Below are 9,176 nucleotides of genomic sequence, written 5' to 3' on the forward strand. Positions count from 1 at the left end.
ACTGGTCAAAACACAGAGAAGAGAGGTTGCTGTAGACAGTATGTATGGCAATATGATGGGGTTTGGGTTAATAAGTGACTAACAGCTTTACCTTACTAGACAGACTAGTGAAAACATCGAGAAGAGGGATTGCTGTGGACTGTATGTATGACAATAAGATGGGGCCGGGGTTAATGAGTGATTGCCAGCTTTAACTTACTAGACAATATAATGGGGGTGGGGTTAATGAGTGACTGACAGCTTTAACTTACTAGACAGACTTGTCAAAACACTGAGAAGAGGGGTTGCTGTGGACAGTATGTATGACAATATAATGGGGGTGGGGTTAATGAGTGACTGATAGCTTTAACTTACCAGACATACTGGTCAAAACACAGAGAAGAGGGGTAGCTGTAGACAGTATGTTTGACAATATAATGTGGTGGGGTTATTGAGTGATTGACAGCTTCAACTTATTAGACAATATAATGGGGTGGGATTAATGAGTGACTGACAGCTTTAACTTACTAGACAATATAATGGCGGTAGGGTTAATGAATGACTGACAGCTTTAAGTTACTAGACAGACTAGTCAAAACACAGAGAAGAGGGGTAGCTCTAGACAGTATGTATGACAATATAATAGGGGTCGGGTTAATGAGTGACTGACAGCTTTAACTTACTGGACAGACTTGTCAAAACAGAGAGAAGAGGAGTTGCTGTGGACAGTATGTATGACAATAAGATGGGGGCGGGGTTAATGAGTGATTGACAGCTTTAACTTACTAGACAGACTGGTCAAAACAAAGAGAAAAGGGTTGCTGTAGACAATATGTATGACAATATGATGGGGGCAGGATTAATGAGTGACTGACAGCTTTAACTTGCATACAATGTGATGGGGGCAGGGTGAATGAGTGACTGACACCTTTAACTTACATACAATGTGATAGGGCAGGGTTAATGAGTGATTGACAGCTTTAACTTACTAGACAGACTGATCAAAACACCGAAAAGAGAGGTCGCTGTAAACAGTATGTATGACAATAAGATGGGGGCGGGGTTAATGAGTGACTGACAGCTTAAACTTACTAGACAGACTGGTCAAAACACAGAGAAGAGAGGTAGCTGTAGACAGTATGTATGACAATATGACGGGTTTGGGTTAATGAGTGACTAACAGCTTTAACTTACTAGACAGACTAGTGAAAACATCGAGAAGAGGGATTGCTGTTGACAGTATGTATAACAATAAGATAGGGGCGGGGTTAATGAGTGACTAACAGCTTTAACTTACTAGACAGACTGGTCAAAACACAGAGAAGAGAGGTTGCTGTGGACAGTATGTATTGTAATATAATGGGGGTGGGGTTAATGAGTGACTGACAGCTTTAACTTACTAGACAATATAATGGGGGTGGGGTTAATGAATGACTGACAGCTTTAACTTACTAGACAAACTGGTCAAAACACAGAGAAGAGGGGTAGCTGTAGACAGTATGTATGACAATATAATAGGGGTCGGGTTAATGAGTGACTGACAGCTTTAACTTACTAGACAGACTGGTCAAAACACAGAGAAGAGGGGTAGCTGTAGACAGTATGTATGACAATATAATTGGGGTCGGGTTAATGAGTGACTGACAGCTTTAACTTACTAGACAGACTGGTCAAAACACAGAGAAGAGGGGTATATTCTCAACTTACTAGACAATATAGTGGGTGGGGTTAATGAGTGACTGACAGCTTTAACTTACTAGACAATATAATGGGGGTGGGGTTAATGAATGACTGACAGCTTTAACTTACTAGACAAACTGGTCAAAACACAGAGAAGAGGGGTAGCTGTAGACAGTATGTATGACAATATAATTGGGGTCGGGTTAATGAGTGACTGACAGCTTTAACTTACTAGACAGACTGATCAAAACAGAGAGAAGAGGAGTTGTTGTGGACAGTATGTATGACAATAAGATGGGGGCGGAGTTAATGAGTGACTGACAGCTTTAACTTACTAGACAATATAATGGGGGTGGGGTTAATGAATGACTGACAGCTTTAACTTACTAGACAGACTGGTCAAAACACAGAGAAGAGGGGTAGCTGTAGACAGTATGTATGACAATATAATTGGGGTCTGGTTAATGAGTGACTAACAGCTTTAACTTACTAGACAGACTGGTCAAAACACAGAGAAGAGGGGTAGCTGTAGACAGTATGTATGACAATTTAATTTGGGTCGGGTTAATGAGTGACTGACAGCTTTCACAAGACGAATGACTAGCTTTAAGCAATCGCTTAATGGTGACTTAATGGTGGCTTAAAGAAGTTAATTCCTTTAAGCCACCATTAAGTCACCATTAAGCTAGACTTACAGGTGCTTAATGTCCAAACTTCATTAAGCTACCATTAAGCCACCATTAAGCTGAGCTTAATGGTGACTTAATGGTCAACCCTCATTAAACTTTTACGCATCTTATATAGAATTTTTGAACTAGCTTTTAGTTATTTTAATATCATTTACGTACAAAATCTATTCCATCTCATAATTCTGTCTCGATCATAATTTCTACGAGTTTTTTGTCAACATGCATAAACTTGATCACTGGGAACGAAGTTAGCTTATAGCTACAGGGGCTTGCTCGAGATGTCTAATTTTTTCTTAAAATCATTTACAGTGATAATTAAACAAGACATCATGTATCAGAACTGTATATTATTTTTATTTTTAAATTAACTTTTTTAATGTGTTGTTTTTATTTTTTGTGTATATGATTTTTAAAAATAAATAATTATTACACACCGTGAGAAAGTCCTTGTGAACTATCTTAATTGTACAATACCAAAAATCAATTTGTTTTTAGAATTATCTATATTCCGAACACAAAATATATATTACTTTATTAAAATGGTAATTTTATTTCATATGTCAAAAGAAACATTCCGCTACAGAATTCACAGGAATATAAATATATGATCTCATGAAAAAAAGTTCTTTTTTTGGGGGGGGGGGGGGGCTACTGGTATACAAATGTCTAGTTTTCAAAAATTGACTTTTACCATGAAAAACTTTTTAATGGATTTTACATCATGAATAATTTTAATTAATCAATTTTTTTTATAAATGCAGCGGTAAGTATCTGTAAAAATCTAGTCGGTCTTCAATGATTGTTATAATTTCAAAATCGATTTTCAGAGGAACGGCCGGTCAGATTAAACATGACATCCGACCAGATGTATACACATTAAGAAACGGGGTAGGATTAACAGATAATCCATGTACAGAAAACCGGCTGGTCAGACAATAGACCTTAATTAGGTGTCACCCGTCCCCGGTTAACTAACAGGAAACTATACATACACAACGTACACTGACAGATTTTAATAATCAATTATTAAAAAAAAAAAAAAATTTAACACAAGCATATAACAAATCAAAAATTATGATTCCTCGTAAAAAGTCAATTATTTTGATACCCATTATGATACAAAAAGAATTGAAACTGAATATGATATTCTAAAAAAAGTTTTTGTAAACGTAATTAACCAGGTAACTCCTATGCGAGGATTGTCACTAAATTGTTGACACAGAAACCGTTAATATCCGCAGTATATTAAAAATAATAGTAGAATCTGTTTTTTCCTCTTTCTTTTTCGATGATAGACTTTTGTGTTTTATCTATAATTAATTTTTCTTCAATCATGATTTAATGCTTACATTTCGAAAATCCTTTCGTAATAACACTAAGAGAGCGAAGAACTCAATCACACTACATCAAACTAAAATCCAAACTCTGTGTAGAAATATATATATTAATGTGTTAAGATCCAAAATAAAATTGTTTATATTTTGATTAATAAACCAATTCAAGATGTTTGGAAATGATCAACAAAATTCTAGTAAAAACCTTAACAAATCCAAATAAATTTTGAAAAAAAATAAAGGTTAAATATTTAATATTTTCCCCACTTATTCAGGAGCGGCGATAGCGTAATGGATAAGGCGTTGGCCTACGAAACCTAAGATCATGGGTTTGCGCCCCCACTGCGGCGATTTTTTTTTTTTGATTTTGAATTTCGTTCTTTTTTATTATTTTTACCAAATCAAGATAAAACGAACTCTACATTTATAATAATGATAACAAATCACTATAAAAATAATTTTTCATCCATATAAACAATATAATCGACTGCGTAATGTGACTTAATGGTGGCTTAATGGTAGCTTAATGGTTGCTTAATGGAGTTTGGACATTAAGCACCTGTAAGTCTACCTTAATGGTGGCTTAATGGTGACTTAATGGTGGTCTAAAAGTAACCATTAAGAACCTGTAAGTCACCATTAAGTAACCATTAAGCCACCATTAAGTTAGAAATTTGGCTTAATGGTGGCTTAATGGTTACTTAATGGAAGCTTACTGGTGGCTTATAGGTGCTTAATGGTGGCTTAATGGTTGTTTAAAGGCAGCTTTTAAGCCACCATTAAGCACCTATAAGCTACCATTAAGTCAAGCTTAATGGGAGCATTTCATGTTCTGTTTAACTTACTAGACAGACTGGTCAAAACACAGAGAAGAGGGGTAGCTGTAGACAGTATGTATGACAATATAATTGGGGTCGGGTTAATGAGTGACTAACAGCTTTAACTTACTAGACAGACTGGTCAAAACCCAGAGAAGAGGTGTAGCTGTAGACAGTATGTATGACAATATAATGGGGGCGGGGTTAATGAGTAACTGACAGCTTTAACTTACTAGACAGACTGGTCAAAACACAGAGAAGAGGGGTTGCTGTGGACAGTATGTATGACAATATAATTGGGGTCGGGTTAATGAGTGACTAACAGCTTTAACTTACTAGACAGACTGGTCAAAACACAGAGAAGAGGGGTAGCTGTAGACAGTATGTATGACAATACTCAGCTATGTTAAGGACCGATATGAAAAATGTGACCTTTGCACCGTTTTAATATGTATTGCTTCTTTTAAAAAAATTTAACAAAGCAACTGAATACTTGTAGAAAAGGAAATATAGCTATCAATAATGGATAGGACTGGGCCGTAGTTATTACCAGTTATATCGCACGTATCAGCTGTTTGTCACGTGACTTTTATAAAAATAGAATTGTTAAGCTGAATGTAGGAAATGTGGATAGTGCAAGGGCATTCGCTTGTTTTTCAAGAAAATAATTGATACAAATTAAAAGAGGTTTATATCCTCTACCCAAAAAGTGCTGGGAGCTTGTCAGTGCTGTTTGTAATGTACTTAAAATTTTGCCGAAAATGCTTATAATAGCTAAAAATTTCCACTTCAATTAAATTCTGTTATAAATAAAATTAATGTTACGCAGACCAGGATCAGCTCCCAGCACTTTTCAAAATATACACTATATGAGCAATAAATATTCCAAATTTCAGCTCAAACAAAATAGTCTATGCCCTTGCACTTTTGATGTATATCACGACTACGCTCATCCTTTTAGCGATATTCTCTATATTCCTTATCCCTGTGCAGCTTCAATGCTACTAGATAAATTCATATTCTATACACAATGTATCTAATAAATTATTTTCTTTTAGTTTTAATGATTAGGTCTAAAAATTAGCAATGATATCATGTTTATTTAAGCATTCTTGTAATTATTAAACCAGTGAATTTACTCCTCCGGATCACTTGTGCTGCGTCATCTCAAGGCTGATGACGTCATATTTGACAAAAGGCTTTCTTCTATTACTCGACTGTATCGCTATCCAGTATTGCAATTTTACGAGATTTTATGAATAATCGATAAAATAGATAAATTCAAATTGTTATTTACGCATGATCATGTCGTTAATTAATTTTTTAGCTTGTTAGATTTTAATGACGTCACAATTAAACTTCCAATACGATGTACAAGGAATGTGAACTCTGACCTTCCTTAACATAGCCGAGTAAGATGGGGGCGGGGTTAATGAGTGATTGACAGCTTTAACTTACTAGACAATATAATAGGGGTGGGCTTAATGAGTGACTGACAATTTTAACTTACTAGACAGACTTGTCAAAACACAGAGAAGAGGGGTTGCTGTGGACAGTATGTATGACAATATAATGGGGGTGGGGTTAATGAGTGACTGACAGCTTTAACTTACTAGACAGACTGGTCAAAACACAGAGAAGAGGGGTATATTCTCAACTTACTAGACAATATAGTGGGTGGGGTTAATGAGTGACTGACAGCTTTAACTTACTAGACAATATAATGGGGGTGGGGTTAATGAATGACTGACAGCTTTAACTTACTAGACAGACTGGTCAAAACACAGAGAAGAGGGGTAGTTGAGACAGTATGTATGACAATATAATTGGGGTCGGGTTAATGAGTGACTGACAGCTTTAACTTACTAGACAGACTGGTCAAAACAGAGAGAAGAGGAGTTGCTGTGGACAGTATGTATGACAATAAGATGGGGGCGGGGTTAATGAGTGATTGACAGCTTTAACTTACTAGACAGACTGGTCAAAACTCAGAGAAGAGGACAGCTTTAACTTACTGGAGAAACAGGTTAAAAACACAGAAGAGGGATAGCTGTAGATATTATTATGTATGACAATATGGGATGGGGTGAATGAGTGGCTTGGGTTCCTTGGAGTGGTTAATATTTGGATTTTGAAGTATTGTATTGGAAATAATTTACAATGCAATGGCCAGGCAGTGATTCTAATGCAAGGGCTGATATAAAGGGAGTTCATATTTTGTTGTAGGCATAAAAATTTTACGTTTTCAGGTATGTATATAAATGATATTTGTTTTTACCAGGTAGTCAGTCTTGTCTTATTTGTCAACAGCGGATCATAGTAACAGGTGGGTTATACTTTTTGGCTAATCTTAAGAATCATGTTAAGTTTAAGTTATGAAATTGATATCGTCATAAATTTATTTATATAAGTAATCATGTGTTATTACATCTTTAAAATCATGTCAGTTGTAAAATATGGGATATAAAATTAATTTTATCAAATGAATTTCATTTAAATTTTCAAAATAATCCCCAATTATGGTCTGTTTTAATATTTTTATGCATTGAATCCATTTTGGCCAAGTTTATATCTAATAATGAGTAAATATCAGTTTACTGCAGTTTCGTAGATTTGAGATATGCCAGCAATGTTGTTTTATTCCACTGTAAACATGCATTCCACGACGATTGTTTACCCACAAACTCAATGGTAATTTTTCCTTCATTTCAAAACAGAAGTAGGACAAAATTTTGTCTCACCCTCTCATACACTTGGGTACAAAAGTATATTAATTGATATACATTTTCATAGTGAGTGTTATATTAGACGTATTTTTTCTTGTCCTATTTGTTTGCTTTACTCTTATAGTCATTGAATTTTCTTTCACTGTAGAAGCGTTGTACAATCTGTAGTACTCAAAGGATGGGACCTGGATCTAAGGGCGTGGTCAAGTAATGTCAATCAAGTAGTGCTCCAATCAAATGCTGGCTAAAGATTGATAATCAATGGAATGATGAAACCGTTTTTAAGCATTCTGTTAAACATAATCATAGTTATTGTGCTTGTATTTTTTTGAAATATTTGTATTACACCCCAAAATATAAGAATAAAATTTATTAAATGGGAATTGCCATTTGTTTATTGCATAAAGCTGCAGTACTCATTTTTAACATCAATTGTTGAAAAAAAAACTGTCCTTTCTCTAAAGATTATGTTACATTGTAGGCCAATTTTTCAAAGTTTCTTAGCCGTGATTGAAAGTACTTCAGTGCACTGTGTACTGAAAATGATGTCGCATTTTGTTATAAATATGTTGGCATGAATAAATCACTTTTTAGTGTTCATCTGTTATATTTACGTTATTAAAAATACTTCATTGGAAATGCATTTTGATTTTTAAGCCAATTTACTAGACTATTTATATTCCCTTGCTTTAGAATGGACATATTTCATTCTGTGTTTATGTTTTTTTTTCTTTTCTGTAGGATATTTTTTAGTAAAATCATGTTCCTGTCTTGTTGTTCATGTTTCATTCTAGGAGATGCTTTCTGCTGCATTTTTAGAGGAACTCATAGTTCCCTTTCTAAAATAATTTCGTGATATGTTAATGTTCTTATTCTAAAGAACATTTAAATTCCATTCCGGAAAAAAATATTTATTACGTTTCTTACAGATTTTTCCTCTCTGTTTATTGCAAATATTCATATTGTGCAGAGATGACTAACTAGTAACTTACCATAAAATGAATATCATAAAATAGAATTTACACTTTATTTCATGCATGTGTACAAGAAATGAAATTTATTCTTACAAAAGAAGATTATTTCCACACATAATCATGGAATGTAAATATTGATGATAGAAAGCATAATAAGCTTCATAATTTTATTACAATAGAATTTTGTAAGGTATAACACGGTGAGTTTGTGACCGTAAGCTACTAAGAGTATTCCTTTAATTACATGTACCACTTTCCTGGTTACTGCTTTTTAAAAAGAGTAGTTTTATGTATTATTCTTTAATAAAAATTATTAAGCATTTTGGTCATGATAATATTTGAAAGATAAAAATTTACGTACGTCTAAGAGCCTAATATAGTATTTTCTCATATCAATTTTTATTTCCAAAAATTATGCTTTAAAATATTATTGAACTTTTGTGAAGTTGACGTGAATTTCTTTTCGATAATCGGGCTTTGAATAGCAAAACAGAGAGTACGCAAGGGCGGATCCAGAGGGGGGGTCCAGGGGGTCCGGACCCCCCCTTTTCCGCGGACCCAAAAATTTCATAAAACACATAGGGGCCTATTATACTATATTTATCACATAAACGTCACGTTTCAAAACTGCACGTGGGGTGGTAATGAACGTGATTATAAATTTCATTAATTTTGATAAAATACCCCAAACATGCTTAAACTCTCAAGTTTGTGAACGGCACGGTGTGGGGGAGGGGTCTATCATTGATTTTTATCTTTAGATAGAGTCAGCTATTAATATTCCTTTTGAAAGGGGGAGTCCATTTTTTTTTTGTTATGTGTGCCTACGAAATAAAAAAATGTATTATCGAAATAGTATATCCTTTTAGCAAAGAGAGAATTATAACTGAAAATTAATATTAATATTAATAATTTGCCTTTGCTGGTGGACTTTTAGTCCCCGAGGGTATTCATAAGCCCAGTTTTGTCTAATAAT

At 34.4% G+C, this 9,176-nt stretch overlaps 1 protein-coding gene across 1 annotated transcript; it reads left to right on the forward strand.

Moving 5' to 3' along the window:
• The first annotated feature begins 1,766 nt into the window (after positions 1-1,766).
• LOC134247031 (vacuolar protein sorting-associated protein 41 homolog) lies at positions 1,767-8,516 on the forward strand. Its single transcript, XM_062729377.1, has 5 exons — positions 1,767-1,833; positions 4,610-4,675; positions 6,782-6,826; positions 7,112-7,191; positions 7,375-8,516. Exons 1-5 carry the CDS (start codon positions 1,767-1,769, stop codon positions 7,435-7,437), a joined length of 321 nt encoding a protein of 106 aa, XP_062585361.1. The 3' UTR covers positions 7,438-8,516.
• The last annotated feature ends 660 nt before the right edge of the window (positions 8,517-9,176 follow it).

The sequence above is a fragment of the Saccostrea cucullata genome, unplaced genomic scaffold, assembly GCF_032062105.1.
Source record: "Saccostrea cucullata isolate Sc308-1 unplaced genomic scaffold, CSIRO_AGI_Scuc_v1 ctg4868, whole genome shotgun sequence".
In the NCBI taxonomy this organism is placed as follows: domain Eukaryota; kingdom Metazoa; phylum Mollusca; class Bivalvia; order Ostreida; family Ostreidae; genus Saccostrea; species Saccostrea cuccullata.

What these genes read in the sequence shown, in the direction of transcription:
- LOC134247031 (XM_062729377.1), top strand. Translation starts at nt 1,767, where the DNA reads ATGACTGACAGCTTTAACTTACTAGACAAACTGGTCAAAACACAGAGA. An exon ending in AAGAGGGGTAGCTGTAGACA is followed by an intron (nt 1,834 to 4,609) that starts GTATGTATGACA and finishes CGGGTTAATGAG; the next exon opens with TGACTAACAGCTTTAACTTA. An exon ending in AAGAGGTGTAGCTGTAGACA is followed by an intron (nt 4,676 to 6,781) that starts GTATGTATGACA and finishes TGTTTTTACCAG; the next exon opens with GTAGTCAGTCTTGTCTTATT.